We start from the raw sequence: 20281 nt of genomic DNA on the forward strand, positions 1-20281 counted from the left end.
TCATATAGCTAAACATATCCTAAGATTCAGACAAACAGCAGCTATGTAAAACAGTGAGTTTTCCCATTAGTTTCACTTAAAAGAAAACAATATTCTGTGAGAGGTAAAGTTTTGATTTTCTTGAGGGAGAGCTACAGATCTACACATAATAAAAGTTAACACAAAACATATATGGAAAAATCCATGCACTGGTTCAGACTGTGGGACCACAATGCATTTAAGACGGCTTTTCCTAAGTTTTGCCAAGGTATGTGTCAGCTCACAGCAACTTCTGGTGAACAGCCATTTAGGGCATGGAGCTTGGGGATCAGTGGAGCAGGAGAGAAAAATCAGAAAAAACAGCTCATTTAGTTTCAGCAGTGGGTGGTGCTCAAGAAGGCTGCCCTGCTATAGGGAAACTAGGTAAACCCAAATCTCTACACACACAAGTTCACAGCGTGGCAAGGGCTGCCCATGATGCACTGCCTGGTGTGTCTGACACTCAGCTCTGTTGTAGGGCAAGGCAAGGAGCTTTGAGATCTCCAGGGAGACATCACCTCTCCCAGTGAGTCTCCTAGAGCCCTCTGCTTTCCCTTGCAGCACAGAAGAGTCACCAATCCTAGGCAGCTCATCCAGTCAGGGAGACTGGCAATCTGGAATTCGTACATACATAGTCTGTGCCAAGTATCAGAGCTAAATACATTGATCCATGATCAGCTCCTACATGTCTATAAGCAAGTTCTCCTCAGCTCATTGTTTTCTGTCCCTTTATACCCTTCATCCATCTATAGTGACCCAACATTTCCAAACAACGTGCCAGAAAATTCTACCAGCCCACAATACAAATACTTCAGCATCTAAATTTGGTATTATTCTTTAAAGGGCATCTGTAACATACAAACTTTAAATGAGCTCAGCACCAGGACCTCTGGCTACCCATGAAGCTATCTCTAGGTAAGGCCCCGTGACAAACATAAAAATTTGCAACTTAAAACTTGCAAAATCAGTCACAGCCAGTATGCATGTGAAGGTCTGCAGGAAGCAGCTTTTACAATCACTCAAAACCTTTTCAAGTTGGACTCCGTTCCTCCACTGCCACAGAGAACAGCAGCAGAACTGTGCCTGCTGCATCCAAGAAAATGGGGAAGCATCCAATTCCTTCTGACAGTTTCTTCCTGTCACTGCCAGAAGAGGACTCTCCAGGAACTGCACACTCAGCCCCTCAGGCACTTCTGAATTTTACAGCACATTGTCAACACCTATGTCTCAGCCAAATACTTGACTCTTCTTTTGCAGAATTTCTTGAGATTAAACACTGGGAATGACAAGCACCCCTTTGCACTGAAACACAGCTGTGCAAAAATAAGAATTTTTCGTTTCTGTTAAAATGTGAAAACCTATGTGAAGTTTTCTACTGCTAAAAGCACTCTAATTATAAATCATACTACAACAGCCATTAAAGTCACTCTCACAGGAAATCAAAGCAATGACAGTAACTGATGGGCCTCTATACCTAATTCCCTGCTCTTCCCCCAGCACTGCTCCTATGACTGATCTGCCCCTCTAATTATTATCATATGTAATTTTCTTTGGTATAACTGCTTTCTGGCTCACAACTAAATAAATAAAAAGTCTGATGAAAGGAAGACATAAGCTCTTCAACAATTAGTAATGCATAGTGCCAATAATGAGTCAAGAAATGCCACAGGCTGAAGCATCCCAAAATGACTGCAAATTTTCTTTCCTGAGGCCACATTTTACCATTGCACCAACATTTCACCTGCTAATAAAACGAAACCAATAAAAGAATAATAAAGAAGTTAATAAAAGATTATTTTGTAATTTTCATTCATATGAGTTTTATGACCTAAAGCTAGCTAAAGTATGCTTAACCCAAATCTGTTTTAGCTAAGATTTTAATTTTAGTAGCCTGTCCATCTCCAAGATAAAAAAGCAGTGTAATGAATGCTTCCATTTGGATATCAAAAATCCTAACAATTAAAATAATGGAATTTCAGAACAGTAAGTTTGAACTATACTAATGTTTTCATGATTCATTCTCCCAGGAGATTTTCTTTTCTGTTCACAAAGCAGCTGAAGTGTTTTTCACCACTTACCAGAAGCAAACAATTTGGTTTATTTTGGAAAGTAAATGCAATGTTCCAGAGATCAATAAAATAATTTCTGAAGTGAATTGTCATATCTGCTTATGGTTGATAATCATCATTTTCACAGGCACTGTGCCACAGATGTTTTTCTCTGAATAATAATTACCAAAATGACACTCCTTTACTCCTCTGCATATATACAGCACAGAAAACAATCCCTGCATGCAGCATTAGAGCTATAGAAAGTCACATGCTATCAGAAAGTAATTACAATTTTGAGACACCACCATTCAGTGCTTTAATTCCCATCTACTTCTTTTCCAATGCATCCTAAGTAAACAAACACTGATAAAAGATAAACGTAGACACAGTTCTGCTTCATTTACATCATAATCATTCACAAATATTAAAATGCAAATTACAGAATCTACATAACATCCAAACTTCAGCACTGCAAAGAGACCAGCTTATGATGTTTTGCACATTTCTGTCAAGCACCATCTATGGTACTAACTCTTCTGATAGAATATCATACTGCTTCATCATCTTCAGTAAGGCAATATATGTCTTCTTTTTAAGCAAGAGACTATGGTAATTATTCTATCATAAAATCTTTTCTTCATAAAGAAACATTTGACCATGTTCAATCCTAAATTGATTTTCTTCCATTTCTGTAGAAAGATTTTAGAAGCAGTGAGCAACTTATTTTCATGAAGCTTCCAAGGGAGGAAAAAAGATGTCATACACCTATCAACAGTCAAGCACTGCTTCCCTCTCAGGCTCACTACTGTAAGGATTTCAGTGCATTTTTTAATTAGAAGTGCCATTCTTTAGTTGACTTCTATAGGTCAGGGATGAGAAGAGGAAGCAGACAAGCATACCAACAGAGGGAACAGTTAAGCTCTAAAGGCAAAGCAATTTGACGTGCACAGAAGAACCAAAACAACACTGAGAAGGACTTGAAATGTTCACTAATTTGGCTTTCTGAAAAGTTATCATACAGATGTCAAAAATACTCAGACAATGATTCATTTAGAAATGCAAAGGTATCTCTGTGGCCACTCATTATTAAGGAAAAAAGAAAGTTGATAAAACCCAAGGTCTGTGATAGTCATTCTTCCAGCTGTGGAGAAAAATTACACATGTGCCTCATAACAATTTGATAAAAGTATTAAGTTTGAGGCAGTACTGCGGTGCTGTTTCACATAATATCCAAACTGCTACTGCAGTTGACACTTGAAAGGGGCTGGTTTGGACTTTTTTTCCCCACCATTACTCCAGGAGGTAAGCAAGTAGAGAACCAGAGACAGAGACACACATTCCTCAGAGAGCTGGTCAGAGAGCTTAGTTCTTTTTAGCAGGATGCAATTTTTTTCTACTTCTGATGCCCAAGTTAACACAGAACTGGAAGCACAATAAAACCCACACAAAAGGTGCTAGCAGAAGGAAGGGAACTGGATTACAATTTACAGCTGCAAGGAATCGGCAAATGAGTTCAGCTTAAAGATGAATCCACACCATCCAATTTTAAGCAGCTAACTCACTGTGCAGCTCCAAACCAAAGGCTGAAATAATGGAGAGTCTGTCTCCTTTCTCTAACACAGACCAAAGCTGAAAGTTACCATCTGAGCTCAGAAGCAACTTCACAACATAAAGGTTCTGTTCCCTGTCACATTCCTGATACAGACACACTGAGATATACAACAGTTGTATGCAAATCCAGCAACCAATCTACATATAGGCACTAAGAGCTGGTTCAAAAACCTATGTTTGTTTTCAGTAGTGCTTTTACAGCCACCATTATTAAACAGTCAAGAAAAAAGGAGAATGAAACAGAAGAACTAAAAAGCTTGTGACAATTTCTGGATAGAAAATTGTTCTTGGAAGTTACCACAGAAATTATGCATAAGCCTACTCCTTCTTGAAAGCATTTTATATCACTGAATTCAAATTTGACTAATGCTTTAATTAAAGCTTGTACAAAATATTCACTTAAAATAATCTCAAAGAACCAGCAATCTTATCCAGAGAGAAGGTTTATTCCAATACAGTTGATTTGGCACTTACAGAGGTTGAGCAAACTGTAATTAAGTGAAATGAGACTTGTATGGGAATACCAAGAACTATCTGACAGCATGGGAATTATTTGACAGAGAACACTTTTGCTTTACTGCTTTTTTTTTATCATTACCATGTAAAATTTAATTAAAACAAAGTCAGAGACTTAGCTTATGTTACATTCGCTCATTAACTGTACCGCTCACCTTTGGACCATTTATTAGAACGCAACTAAATCTGGTGTTTAATATACAACTTTTTTTCAATCACTTCTCTATTTAATTTCCTCCAACACTCCAATCCCCAGCTGAAGCTTTAAAACAGTCACGACAGCAAGTCATTCAGTAGCATTTTGAAGCAGGCAGTAGCTTGAAAAAGAAAGGAAACTAAGGCTGATCTAGATCCAGCACAACAAGAAGGAATGCTCTTCTCTGAGTACTTCACAGAAACAGTGACACAGCTTCAGCTTTGAAAAACATCTTCCAAATTATCATGTTTTTCCACTAACTCCCTTCCAATAACATCTGTTCAAGATTTTAAAAATATGTTCTCTCTCCAGTATGAATGACCTGTCACTAAGACTTACTTCACTGGTATTCTTGGGAACCTTCCCACTCCTTGCCTGTTATCCCATTATTATTTTTTTCACATTTAAACTATACCCCACGTGCATAACATAAAATATACCTCTCACTGCATATTTTTCACTTCCCATTCTACTTCATACAAGCACAGGACTCCTAAAGAACAGCTAGAAATTTCTGCATCTCAGTATTCCTGTGAAAAAGGTGAATTTAAGCTGCAGAAGAAGTTGGGAGCAAACACTCAGATTCCAACTTTCCAGATGCTGTTCCCAGCAGAGACAGAGCTTTGATTCTGTTCAAACTCCAGAAGCTCAGAACATGATGAGAGACAGATAACTTACAGTTTTCACTTACTACAGTCCTTAAAGTATACAGAGAGGGAGGAATAAAGAAATCCAGCCCTGCTGCCAGCAGAATAACAAATCACATCACGACAGTCCTATCAATGGTAGAGCTATTTTAACAAAACCCAAAACCACATATTTTTGCAAAGTCCACGATTATGCAAAAGTAACTCAAACATATACTCATCTCTGTGTCATTAGAGACCTTTCTGTGTAATTCCAGACCCTAAGCTAAACACAAAAGAAACAGTAAGGTGGCTGAAACAAGCATAATACTATTTTATGTAAATTTAAAATATTTTAAAGAGCATGTTTCTACTCCTATGCTAAAAATCATTTAGTATAAAGTACCATCATCTACAAGAGAAAGAGAAATAACATCACAAAGAAATGAAGCAGCTCTTGCTTCTCTTACCTCCTACCAGGCAGTAGATATGAAGAAACTTTGAGGAAAAGAAAAATAAAAAAGAAAAATAATAGAAATGTGGGTTTTTTTCTAGTTTCTGGAATTTCTGTGAAGGATTGCTACCTTGCAAACAATATCTGATTTCTGAAGTCTAATTATTGTATCATTCTAGCTTTTGGTCCCTTCCTTTAATAAAGAAAAGTAGAGAGAAGTTTTAAAATGTATTTGTAGATGAAATTTAAGTTAGCACTATATGCAATGCTAAAGCCAGGACTGAGAAGATAGGAGGGGGAAAATGAAAAAAAGCATATTAAAAACAAGAGATAAATCTTGTCACAAGAAAGGTTTCTTGGAACAGGTAAGCATAAAATTGCTTCAAGTACAGTTCACTTCCAAAGTAAGAAGTAGAGTCATCAGTGGTCTCATCTGAAGTGCATAAATTCCCAACGTTTTATTTTCTGGTCTGGTAAGTTTAAAAATACAGAAGATAGATATTCTCTTTTTGCTCTCTGGCTTACAAAAGCAGAGAATTAAAAGTGCTTCACTAACAAATATTTTAAGTGAAAAGTGACCTAGCCTGATTTGTAACACAGAACTAAGAAGAATAGTTTTCTTCAGCATCTCTATTTTATACTCAACAGATTCAAGCTAATTAAAACATCTCTATTCTAAAGTATATCTATACTGCAACTTCCTATGCCAAGTTTCTGTAACTCATCAGTCTTTAAGAAAAATGCAAGAACCCTCTTCCAACTAGCTGAAATACTCTTTCATTTAGTTTCTCTGCTACATATGTCCACCACACCTCAGTCAAGGAAATCCTTTTATTTTCTTGCACAATGAGCATAGGAACCAGGAGCAAACCACAGCATTGTTGGTGACTATGGAGGAATACAAGTAGTCAGCGAGATGCTCCCCATTCGAAAGCTTTCCTATTACCAAAAGTTGTGCCTTAGATCTTCTGTGACAGAAACTGTTCATGTATTTACCAGCCTCCCACTCATTTACTCAAGACTGTCTAACAAAATTTTGCTTTTCACATACTTTTCAAATCTGTAAGTACTTTTGGCATCCAAAGCATCCCAAAATATTCTCCACTTTCTATTAATTTCCTTTTGGGGCTTTTTTTGGTTTGTTTTATCTTTTGCCTGTTTTCAACTCTTTTTCTTTGAGGCTCCCCATATCAATATTATTAACAGCTAGCAAATACTTCCTATTCAACCACTGCAGAGGACTTATTATACTGATTTGCCCTTTCCATTCTCATCACCAGAAAAAAAAAGACTACAATGAAGTCAAATTTTATCACACAGAATTCATCCTGTACAAAAGAATAACAAATACTATGAAAAGTACTTCATTTTCCCCACTCCAAGTTTTCATTTCAGAAATGGAAGGGGACTGATAGAAGTATTCATTACAAGTATTTGAGAGAGTTAGAGCAGTCTAAATATTATCCCTTTTTTTCCTGATAATTTCTAAAATTTAGTTTGCTTTCTTAGGACCAGTACTAGTTGCTGTTTATTTTCACTGTTGTAACACCAAGATTTTTCTCTTGACACACTAATGAATTCAGAAGAAAATGTGTAGATACTACTCCTGTTGAAGGGGCTCAACATGGAAAGGTAGTCTGAACAGAAATTATTACCAAGTGCAAGAGTTTTTACTTAAGGAGGAAATATGATCCCAACTTCAGTTCTACAAAGATCAGCTTCAAGTAAGTTACTGTCATTCTAAATGAAACTTCGCTATTAAAATAGAATAATTTATCACAAGCAGGAAAATAATAAAAACAAAACCAGTATTAAGAAATATTATGAAAATTAATAGAGTGTAGAAGCATAAAAACTATTATGCCATTGCACAAATCTCCAATATCATATATACTGAACAGCAGTTTTACCACCTCATCACAGTTAAATTATAGGTGCTAAACATTTTAAAGCATTTCACAAGTGACCAGAAAACATACTGAGGAATAATTCCTTGATGGAAATTGAGTATAAAAAGTAGGGATCACTATCTAGCACAGGAGCTGCAAGTCAACAACAACTGTAAGAGTACCCTGATCAAGCAGACAGTTGCACCTTTCTGAGTAGTACTGGGCCACATCTATATAAAAACTATATTGAATTCCAATGCATAAGAATTTTTAAAGTACTGAAATACTCAAACGATTTAATTCTCCTTCAAAAAGGGTTTTATTTGCACCACAATTCATGCCATTTTTACTTTGAGGTTGGAGACAGCCTCAACCCACCATTTTGCTAAGTCTACACAGTCTTTTTACCTGTCTGACATATTTAGCTGTTTGAGGACAAAAGTTGTGGACAATTAGTTCCAAAGAGAAGTAAATTAACATAAAACTTCATATGATGAGCTCTTTCCAATTTAGTAAAGAAGATGACTGCTGCTAACATCTATCTGAAGTTTCCTATAATAAAAGTCACTAAATTGTATAGAACTAAATAAAACTATGTTAGCTAATACTTCTAATACTAATCATGACAACACATGGTATTTATTAATAAATGGTTGATTCAGCCACCCAATTACCCATGCACTTCACTAATTTGTTATAAGCATGAAAACGTTTACTTTATTAAGATCACCCAAACTGACTGATCATCCAGGCTATGCTAATCTTCACCTACTCCACTTAAAACATAGTAATTACTTCTCACTCTTAATTATTTACCTTAGAATCACTTTCCTTGTGATGTCTGGCACAGGATCGAAGCTGAGTTATCCAGTACTGTTTCTCCTTTGCATCAGCAGCTAGAACAGAAACAAGAAAATGAAGGCAATCACACATAAATCAATACTCATTTTTGCACAAGAGGTGACAGAGCAGGGCAGAGGGGGAAAGATTAATTATTGATTAGGATGCAGTATAAATCCTAATTTATGCTACATAAGTACACTTAAGTTTGTCAGCGCAACACATCTAAACCTGTACTTAAGAGGCCAGTTGGAAGAAATAAGCTTATGAGTCTTCTTCACAGTTATCTTCTTCACATGTTAGCAAAAGCAGAACTACCTACCTTAAGAAGATGTTTTTGTTCAAAATTTTTCATCCACTTTTGTTTTACTTGTCTGTCTTTGTGAAGGACAAGGACCACACCACAGTATTTAAATCCATAAAAGCTCTACACTCAGGTTGTCAATCAGCTACCAGACAAGCTACCAGTTCCCCAGATACTTAAGTGCTTCTCTTTTAATGGAGTTCAGCTAAATCTCTCTCTAAACCTATGTCATTCATACACAACTTAAAGACACAGGAATAAAAATCATAATTTTCCCCCCACATCTTTAAAAAACAGCTTTAAAAATTATGGAAGAGTTTGTCTGCTCTCAGATTGCTACTGTGTAATACAGTAAGACCGTTTAGGAGAGAGGCTTTTTTTTCTTAACTACTACAGGGATCCTCATTAAGAATGGCAATACAGAGTTGATAATTTCAGTAAATATTTCCTCTTACTTCCTCTGCTACTGAGTTTCTTAATGGTTATTAACTCAGCATAAAAATTGTTTACTGATTTTAATCAAATTCACAGACATCATTGAATTAAAAGCAGCATATTGTAAGCATTTGATAATTTCAAGTGATTGGAAAAGCATAATGAAATAACAAGTGTTCATGATTTCTATCTGTGAGACTTTCAAAGCATTTTAACAGAAATTCTCCCTGGTTGTTTCTGAATTCAGTTCTGTGTATGTAAGAGCAACACACTGTACCACAGGGTACTTCTGCATGCTCAGTCCTGCTAGACAACTGGATAACCTGTGGTCGGAATAAAACTAAGAATACGTCTGTTACACTGCATTATATATCCTTTTTTTTTTTAGTAACAGTTTATTTTTTATAAATTAGTTTGATTTGGAAGCACCAATCAACCATACTAAAATACACTAAAATCAGAACACTGCCTTTTTTTTTTCCTTCCTTTTTTGTAAATATTCCAAAGTAACTCCTACGTACCCTATACTGTCTTAGACTTGGGAAGAAGGGAGAGGAAAACATCATGCTCATTCCCATTGAGCATTCAATTACTCCAAGACTGATTATATAATATCTTAGCAGCCTCTCACTGGCATTTTTCTTTTCTCTGACCCATCATCAGATTCATTACTGCACATTATCTGCAGGATGGTGACAGGGAAGAACAGTATTAGAAAACAAATTATGCCGTGGACAGCAATGAAAGCAGCTTTTTCTTCCTTTGGAAGCAAGTAAAATACAGCATTCAATCAAAATGCCTCAGCAACAGATTACAGAAGCCACCTTGAGGTACCTTCCAGCACTGAAAGTCTATGCATTGTAAAGTCATATGTACTTAACTCCAGATTACTTCTCCACCGTGTTGTAAAACATACTGTGTAATAACAGAGCTGTATAGCCACTACTTTCTGACAGCATAGGGAAGTAAAAGAGAAATGAGATATGAGAGAAGATAAGGAGGAGTGGAAGAGAACAATTCAGCTGGCACTGTAAGCAGCACTGTACCTCTTAACTTGTACATCTCTCCATTAGCAGAGTAGACCACCAGCATGTGTGGCACTTCATCACTGGGCGATATTATAGCTCCAGCTAAAGACAAGGCTCCTCGTGGCTTTGGGCTCTGATTTTTAGTTTGTTCATTCATGAAATACTGCAGAATCCCGGTCTCAAAGTCCAGCACAAAGTACCTGTTGAAAGAAATTACAACCATATAATATTTCCGCAGAAGTTATTAATGCACTTACCAAACAAAGGGCACAGATTGATCTTAAATCAAGACCATAAATACACAAATGAGGTTAAAGTAATGTTTGCAATTACAGTTTTATAAGGTACTGTTATTAGGCTTGGTTTTTCAGGGGTAGGCAATTTGTTCCTTAATTCGTAACACATGCCATTTCACAATAAACCAACACCTAGGACTGAAAGATCATACAAGCAAAAAAACTAACTGGGTTGCCCGAGTGTACTAAATGAAAGTGAAGGTATTTCAAAGTTGGCGTATCAGCCTCAAGAGTTGAAAAACATTTCCTTTTTTCCACAAATAAATCCATCTTTCACAACAGCACAGATCCTAAATTCAATTTCCCCTTGGAACTCTTCTATGCTACTACACAGAACAATTATTTGTTAATGTTGAACACTAACCCTTGACCAAGAGGGAACAGACAGCAACCTCCTAGCTCACATGAAAATCAGTGTACTACAACCCTCAACAGACTAGAGTGAAGATCACCCAAATGCAAGTTACCCCCCTTAGCTGCTTCAAAAAAACCACACCAACAATCTGGCTAATCCTATTAACATGGGTATTTGTAATACACAGTATTTGTGACTTTTCCTCTAAGATAAGATTACCACTGGTCATAAGAATTTGTGTACAGTATTTCAGACACTGTGATTATTCGGACTTCTGTAGCTTTGTATATCCCAACTTTGCTCAAGTTACCACATTTTGTCTTAGCTCTTTCACAACATCCCCAACACAGAACATCTCGAACCTTTCTCATCACAGAACATTTCCAGGATTGTCTTCACCGCCTGCAGTTATTGGTGGTGCTCTGCTCCTTTCTTTATTCATGCTAAATAAGCCTGCACATGATGCAAGCAGTTATTGCCTAAGATTTACAGAGTTTCAGACGTTTTGCTTGGGACCCCTTCCTTTGCTGCAGTTATGCTTAATTCTCTACTGGCGCTGCCCTCACATGAGAGCAAAGACCAAATTTTCTTTCAATTGTTACAGATCTTGTCCCAAACAATCTTGTCCCAAAGAATTTTAAGCTAGTGCATCACTACACCCTTCACTTCTGCCCTGGATTCATCTCCAGCAAGCACTTCTGCATCCTTTTCCTCAAAAATCAAATGGAAACCCTCCCTTTTGTAAACACGTAGCACATTGCTTCACCTTCCCTACAGGTTATGAAGTTAACTTCAACACAAAGAAGGACTAGAGGAATGGGAAGCTGAATGACAAGCACATTTACAACAGCAGTGTTAAAAATAAGCATGCCCTAAAAAGAAACTGTCAAAATTTCAGATTACCTTACTGACTTGTATTGTATCGGTTCATAACCTTCCTGTTTGACTTTTAAATTATTTAACAATACTACTCTTCCACTTAAAAAGCATTTTTTCTCTTCAGGTTGCTTAGTAGGAAAAAATGATGCACTTAACTGTAGGGGAAAACAGCAGAATTGGAAAACTTTTTTTTTTAAAGTCAGACTTGCATATTTCATAGTAAATTTTAATTTCGCTCATTCTCATTTTTCCAGATATTTTGGGAATATCTGTTACATACTCAAGAGAAAAAGAAGAGCACTAGACAGAAGTGATGCCATGCCCCTGAGAAAATTACACAGTAGCTTGACCCTAGAGCTAATGCTTCTCCCCATCATCCCTGAGCTCAGCAAACAAGTCTAGACTATATGATGTTCATTCCAAGCCTGTGCCATTCTCATTATAATTTCATTGTCCTTTTATTGTTCAGGTACAAATAATTTATTTCAGCCTTTGTTATTTGGCCATTTTTCAATCGATTACTACCTTGAAAATCACCACTGTGGTTGCTAAAGTACAGCTCTACAATTAACAAAAAGGAGGAACAACAGCTAGAGGGGGGAAAAAAAGGAAAGAAAGAGAGAGGCAAGAAAAAGTCACTTCTCCTATTAAGACCAAAGGATTTGGGGAAAAAAGTTCTGAGTCTATTAGAACAGAATCTATTAAGCTACATAAACACTATGAGTGCTTCAGCGCAGAAACTTCTGCATGCTAGACCAGCGAAGCACTCCCACAATGACTGTAAGCTCCACAAAAATGGGCTTTGCATTGGCTTAAAGCTACCCCAGGGAAGGAAACCAGCCATTCGAGTACAGAATATACCTTTACCAGCATAATGACATCCGACAGCAGCAACTTCTGCAAATTCCCAAACACAGAGACAGCATCTTCCACATCCTTGTTATAACTGCTACAGCAGTAGTGTTAACTGCATTTTTAGCCAACCACAACCTATTTTATGTACAGTCACAGAAAAACATTATCACCGGCCTTGTACCTTAGGTTTTTTGTGATGAAGCCTGTAAAAGCAAGCAATGTTTCCAGTAGAAATCAAGCGGTAATTTTAAGAAAGAAAAAGTAACCAGTTCTCACAAGCCCTCACATCACCCTCAAGTATCCTGCCTTCTTTCTTGTCCTAAAAGAACCAGGAGCTTTTCACAACCATCTTGGTCGTGACACTGTTCACATCACACAGAATCAATCATTTCCTTTTCAGAGGTTATAGTTTGATGTGCAACTCCCCTCTTCACCTTTCACACAGTGGTATCACAGAAAAAGACAAGAATAAACTGCACAGATAACTATAGCCTCACAGAAGAATCAGGGAGATAACACACTTTGAAAACTGCTAAAAGGATGGAAAAAGCCAGGAGAAGGAATAAGGAATTAAATGTCAAATCAAGCAGTGTGAGGCTTCATACAAAGGATGTGGAGGAGGGAGGAACACAAAGAGATAGGAAAAACAGGAGCAGCTTTCAAAAACATTTTCTCGAATCACAGACCAAATGATGACCCAGTTCAGACCATCACAAAAACACAGAAGAAATGGAGACCAGAGTCTTTCATTACCTGAGGATGGAAAAGCATTACACATATAAAGCAGAACAGAAGAGAAGGGTACATTTTAGAAGCGCTGTGCAGCTGAATCAAAAGGACAAAGATCTCTTTTAAGTTCTAAAAGTCATTTGTTCTGCCTACCAGGGAAATAACAGCACTAACCTCTCTACAATTGATTCATCTTGCCACCTCATCCTTATTTCTTTACTGGCCTTGCTCACATTTACCCATGACGTCATATTTCTGGAATTAAATCTCAGATACCAGTGATGAAAACAAACGTACTCTTTAGAGAACAGTCAGGCAGAAGTTAGCAGAGCCCAGTTATGTCATACTTCTCATGCAAAAAACTAGTGCTATAGAGAAATTGTCAACAACTGTTACTGAGACTTCCAAAAGACAGCTGAATTTTTCTGTTATTCCAAAACCAGAATAACATTTTTGTAAATTAATAGTCTTTAAAAGAGTCCATCTAGAGGTAAGGTAGAAAGTCACCACTTAAGCACATTTTAAGTAGTCTTAACTGCTTAAGCACAGTTCAAAATAGACATGCAAAATTACAGGCAAGAAAATGCAGGCTCCTTCACAGAAGAAAAGCCAACGGATTTCTCACTTCAGATTCAAATCCATTCAGAGACTAAATGCTTCCTGATCCTCTGGCACAGCTTTCCTTAAGCTCCTGAGATCCATCAGGATACTCCCCCCCAGCATTCCAACCAAAGGCAGAGCCATTACCACCTGACATCAATTATAAGTGAAAACACTCACCACACTCTGCAAAGCTGAAGTCTAACACTACCGGAATTGTTACGTTTTAAGTCACCCAGGAGTTTGTCAATATGGCCTGATAACAGTTTATTTCTTTTACTTCCCATATTTCAAAATTAAAGCCCTCTCTGCATAAATCCTAAATCTTATAAATTCTACAACTGTCTTAATTAAACACTTGTGTCTCACCATGCCTTTCATCCATTCACTCATTCATTCATAGCCATTTAAAAAGAATTTTAAAGTTTCAAGTAGAACATGCATGACAGGCTAGGAAGTGTAACATGCTACCTTCTGAATTCTTCAAAGGGAAGGTCAAACAGTACTAATAAAGTATTTCAACTGGGTTTGCTTCCACTAATATGAGCATTTATTAGAGTAATAATTATAACATGTTCATATAATTATATAGTATTACAATAATTTATTATTAGTTCCCTATTCAAGAAGACTTTAAGAATAAGCAACGACTAAGCTTTTAAAGAGCTATAAAATGCTGGTAGAATAGCAGGAGATAAAAGTGTTCTACCACTAGAGCCTATCAACAAAGAACAGCAAGTCTTCCATGACAAAAGCTGACATTTCACCAATATAAATAGATTTGAAGCAATAAAGAATTCTTTAAGAAAAATTTTAAAAGCCACATATAGGTATCAGAAGTACATGATATGAACATTTCCCACATAGTTTATTCACCTCACTGGATTTAAGAATTTTAATTTTCCCATTTCCGGTCAAATTAATTATTTCCATATTCTAGAGTGGAAATAACACTTAAGTAAGTAAATAATAAAAAATAAATCACATTTCTATGTATTTCATCATTCAATTACACATCATAACATGGTGCACTGCTCCTTGAAGTTGTCACTTGAAGGCAAACCTGTAAAGCACCCAAAATTATGCTCCCAACAGAAAAACACCTCAAAACAAGTTTCTCCTTTTCTTCCCTTATTCTGAGCACATCTCAGAAACTAACCATCTGAAACCACGTTTTCACTACTCTGTTAACCCAAGAAATTTTCAATGTAGGATTGCTAAATCTTTCCATTGTGTAATGCATTCCTAGCAATGTGAATACTCCTCACACCCTTCCTTACCACTTAAGTCAGATTTCTGGACCAGACTTTGTATAACTTCCAGTTTGAATCCAAAATGTGACAGAGGTTTTATTATAGACATATGCAACTGGACAACTACAGTCCCAATCAAACCTTCAATTTCTGACTCAATCTTCTGGAACTACCTCAACTCTTTTGGAAAGCAGCACTGTATTAATCACGTCCTTGGGTTCAAAAAGGTAGCCTGTGCTGGAGTCCATGCTTCATAGTTGGGCTCTGTCTAATCCCAGTTTTTATGTTTAAAATTGGTATGGTGTCTGAATACTGCACACTAGCACAGACAAATCCTTCTGATTGAAGACAAAAATCTTGCAATTTTCCACAATTTCCAAACAATACAATTGTTTTAATTATATTATGACCTAACACAGCAAGCACTTCTGGATGGAGAGAGATGCTGGGTTGTTTCTACAGCAGGCTAGCTTTGTTTCACCTTTTGGGAGATTTTTTCCCCAGTTACTTAACTCAGTGATGCATAGAGGAACTTTTCTTTCTAAAACACTGCTTTAGGTCTTCTGCAGACATCTTTTCTCCTAAGTCAGTCTCACAATACGTACTTTATTATCTGTTTTTTATTTTGCTTTATCCATAAAAATGAAAATTGTTTAAACAAAATAAATTTACTTCAAACAGGACAGTATTCACTCATATTTAAAACCCTGATAAGCAGCATCACCTACTACATTGGAATAGTAACAATTCATACATTTTCCCTCTCAGTCTGCTGAATTCATGGCTCCAGACAATGTGACAAATACTATGCTCTACTCCATACTTCAGCACCAAATTAACTCAAGAACAGAAGCAGCTCACAACAGAAGAAATTTCACTACCTTCTTCAACCACTGTTCTCAACATTTCTGAGTTTCCAAATGTGTTTTCCTTTTGCTCCATTCCAATCTCCCTGCAGTCACTGCCAGCACATACTCTTTGCTGATTCCATAACTCTCTAAAGGAAGATTTTCAAGAATAAGGAATCAAACTATTCTGTAATTTTCTTCCTTTTTAAAAGTAGTTTTAAAATAGCTAAGAACTGTATGAAAGAAAGTAAATTACTGTGTCAAAGAAAAGCAAAATTTACGGTTCCACTAACTGAATGAGATGTCACACAGAAATATTTCATTTTTAGGAAACTGTATCTTATTAGGACATGCTGAACACCACATTTATACAATGTGCTTCTTTTTTTCCCCTTTTACCTTGATCCATAAAATTAATGGAATTATTCAAGCCAATAAAGATAAAGCATAGCATGCACACATTCGACAGCCAAGGACTTTATTATTAAAAATTATCTCCAAAGTTGTCATTTAAAGACTGATGATCAGGAGAATATGCTTACATTTCAGTAACTCTACCATCCTTTCCACACTGAGGTTCCTCAATTTATCATTTTCTAACATAAGAAAGCATTAAGAACCACAGTATTTATTAAAAGCTTTACTGACTTTGAGCATCCCTGTATGAAAACTGAATTTTTAGAACAGTAATTTTTCGGCATTACTGGAATTCAGTCAAGATGAACTACAATTTGCTGGATACTTTTAGAGGTGTTCCACATCTAAAATGTGGTTAAGAAACAGAGGAAGTACTATCCACAGCTAACAGATGAACAGCTTATTTTTGCTGATCATGCCCTTCACGATTTTAGCATCCACAGAATTATCACACAAATAAAATAATAAGAGAAATCTCCTTTCCTGTCTTGTCAAGTCCCAGCAAGCCCTCTTTATGAACCAGAATGTCATTTCTTTCTCAGTGAAGAAACAATTGCTACTGCCCAGCTCATCAAGTCACCAACCCTGCTTATAATGCCATTTATTTTCAACTGTCTGAACTTCTCTGTAGTGATGAATGGATATGTTGCTGAGATTTTATAGGAAAAGAGACTACAGTAAGGATAAACATCAAAAATTGCTTAGGGGTTGCTTTTTAGGAAAGAGGGAGGAAGAATAGGCCTAAAAATAACGCATCCATTTGTACACATCAGGCTTTGCATTCACAGAGAATAGTGGAGAAGTACATTCATCACACTAATCTATGCTTCAGTATAACATAGCCATGCTGAGGGGTAGCAATTGCAGTTTATGGGCAAACATAAAGAAAAGGTATACAGTTGACTTTGATACCATTAACAGCACCTACTGCTCACAGACCATCACACTGGCTGGTTACCCAGTGCTACTTCATGTCATTTAGTAATCCTTGCCACCTTCCTTTTCCTGGTTCCAAATTCACTACTACTTCACAATTAAGCAGGCTCAAACTTTTGTACTGAGGGTCAAGAGAAAAGGGATGTAACTGGGGGAATAAACGGGCTGCTGTAATTTTAATTCTGGAAATGTTTTTACCCCACTCGATTCAGGTCACAGATTAAAAACAGAGCTTCCAGGCAGGAAAATATGCCTTCCTTCATAAGAAAAACAACAAAGACCTAAAATAAAACAAGAACTCAGTACATACATGCCACTTGTAACGAACTGCATGTAATGAAAGGATGTTAACCTTCAGAAAGACACAGTTCTATGAGAATCTAAAACAAGATCAGGGAAACACACACGAGAAAATAAGCTGTACACACACCAACTTCATTCCCCATCTGAGGGGAAGGCAGTGCTCTGCATGACACAAGGCTCATTAGCTAAATCAGTTCTCACTGAAGACAAGTCCACAGGAGTTGTTTGCAATCATCTGGATACCAAAAGGAAGGAAGCTGTCTGGTTCATCTTCTCCGAGTCCCGCCTTTCCACTTTATCTAGGAGCAAGGCTTTGGTCCTTTGAGAAAGTAAAATTACAGACACCTACTTTGCAGCCTGTATGGACAACTGCTTCTCTGCTCCAAGTCTATATGCATATTGTTCTGTCCCAGCTAGCAATAAAAATCCCACCAATAAACAAGGCAGCTATCAAAAATAAAGTGCTTCACTTTCTTCTGTTATGCCTAAATCTAGCTAAATTCGGCTTTACATTCAGCTTTCACCTAGTCATCCTCAAGAGGATGCAAAGAAGTAGAATGCATGTAGTTAGTCAAGGAATATTGTAGTTGCAAAGTACCTTAAGAATACCCAGAGAAGCAACTGTTAGAAGAACTTATTACCAAACTCGGTGAGAGTCAGTAACTAAATGACAAAAAATAATTTGCCTTCATTTTCATAACAAATCACATACCAAGAAAATCCAAAAGCAGAAAAACACAAAAAGCCCCCCAAACTTAAATGTTAGATGTTGGGGGGAGCGGGACAGATACACACTGAAAATCGGAAAAAAATTTTAGTTTCTTCCCCAAAATAAAGAGGAAAAAATATCTATATCTACGTATGTATATGTAATGAGAGAGTCAATTATACCTAGCTTGTGAAAGAAGCTATTATACACTAACATTTGTAAATCCCTCTATTCACATTAGGAGTTATCAAAACTGCTACTGAGCAAACAGCTGCATTACTACACAGCTTTAAGCACCTCCCAAAATTACACAAGCTATGCCAGGAATCTTATTGCCTATTCTTTTCTGCAACATAAAACCCCATCAAAATTGCAAGTGATACAGAAATATTCGACCTTCTGAAAAAATATGTCACTTTTTTGCTTGACAATTTCTGTAATACATTTCAAAAGATCTGACAGGTTTGGCAGGCACACTTCACATCAAAAATTGCCTGGTGCCTAGCATCCATTCATCTTTCATGAAATACTTAAACAAAATACAGAATTAAACAAACAGCTTAGAAGTTGGTCTAACATACCAAAAAAATACAACTCTCCAACAAACTGAATACCAAATCTGAAGGAAAGTAATCAAAACAAAGACAGCACTGAAGGCAGCTACTCAGAGCACTAATGAGTCCAACAGTGATTGACACTACCATGTATTATTCTTTCAACAGTCTCTCCTTTAAGTAGAGACATACACACACACACACACACACACAGAACACACTTCCAAGATGGCAACATACGAAGACAAATCAATGATGAAGTGAGATTTAACCAAGGGCAGTATTTTATGGAGATTTCTGTCTGCTACTTGTCACATCCTCCAGGAGACTTCACGGATTGACTAGAGAAGATGTGACCTTTGCTTGGTCTTTTTGCTACTTGCTATTACAATATCCACAAACTAATCAAATATATTCGACAGCCTGGTTCTCATGAAACATAATGAGAGACTCGCAGCAAATTCAGTCACCTAACATAATGCCCCCACAACATACAGTCTCAGAGCCTGGAATTGCCAGTTTGGTATCAGCATTACTATGCAGCAGAGTTTAAAGAAAACCATATCCCACTGAATTTGTGTGAGTCAGCCAGGTCTAAATCACAGTTTTATCTCAAAATACTATCATCTGTAATCCAAATTCTCTACAATTTGCAGCTACGAAATTTTAGCAATCCCAAACATAAACACCTCTGAAAAAGGCTGTCAAACAAAAAACTTACATTGAGTTGAAATATCCCCACAACCCTCTCCTTCACCTCAGCAACTAGAGCATGCCCTCTGAACTACATTACTAGAAGGTCATAAAATGTATGAAGGAAGCAGTAAAACCTCACAAAGTCACACACCCTGTGTCTAATACACACTATCTTCCACTGGCTGCATCCTAAGCTTTATTATCACTTCCCTCTTAGGGTGTACCAGTGATGAATTGAACCTTTATTTGCACAGATAAAGTTGGTTTATGTTTCCCTGACTTGTACCTCCCAACTCTTCCCCTCTCTTCTCCAACAATTTGCATTCCTCATTGGTAAGAATTAACCCAGCACTACTGCTACTGAATATTACATCCCATCTAGGAGAAGCAGCCTCAGATATCTGTATATTTTTAGTGTTATCTTCTGCTGCCAAGAATTACAGACCGTATAGAGAAAAGCACTCAGCTATGAGAAAACCAATGACCCCGAGTTTTTATGCCAGACTCGATGTTAGCTAGGATTTCACCTGGAGATAAAATACTTTCAGGGACTGAAATATTAATGAAGCAAACAACAAAGGTACAGGGAGTGACCCTGGACAACAGCACAAACGCTGACGCTGAGAAGGAGACACTGGATGACAAACCAAGAGACGGCCGAATACCTCCAGGCATGAATATCAGACAAACTATTCAGGTAATCAGACCACAAAACAGAGAGCAAAGACTGCAAATAGAAGTAGCTCTAATTAACAACACACTCTAGCTTCATTTAAGAGTAACTGTAGAGTAGCTCAGCTACTTTCAAGTACTGTTTTTTGCTCAATTTAACAATGAAAGTACAGAAATTAGGAGCATCATTCAAGTTGTATCTAAAGCCAAT

The 20281-nt window shown here is 36.9% G+C and overlaps 1 protein-coding gene across 2 annotated transcripts in view; it reads right to left on the minus strand.

Moving 5' to 3' along the window:
• The window catches only part of OSBPL10 (oxysterol binding protein like 10), a 113037-nt gene that overhangs the window by 71340 nt on the left and 21416 nt on the right, over positions 1-20281 (minus strand). For both annotated transcript variants that reach the window (XM_014884054.2, XM_088164481.1), the window contains exons 2-3: positions 9987-10168; positions 8178-8257 (exon numbers count right to left, since the gene is read on the minus strand). In XM_014884054.2, the coding sequence (XP_014739540.2) occupies positions 8178-8257; positions 9987-10168 (262 nt within the window). The remainder of the gene's footprint in view (positions 1-8177; positions 8258-9986; positions 10169-20281) is intronic.

This window comes from Sturnus vulgaris, chromosome 1 (assembly GCF_052056855.1).
Source record: "Sturnus vulgaris isolate bStuVul1 chromosome 1, bStuVul1.hap1, whole genome shotgun sequence".
NCBI classification, from domain to species: Eukaryota; Metazoa; Chordata; class Aves; order Passeriformes; family Sturnidae; genus Sturnus; species Sturnus vulgaris.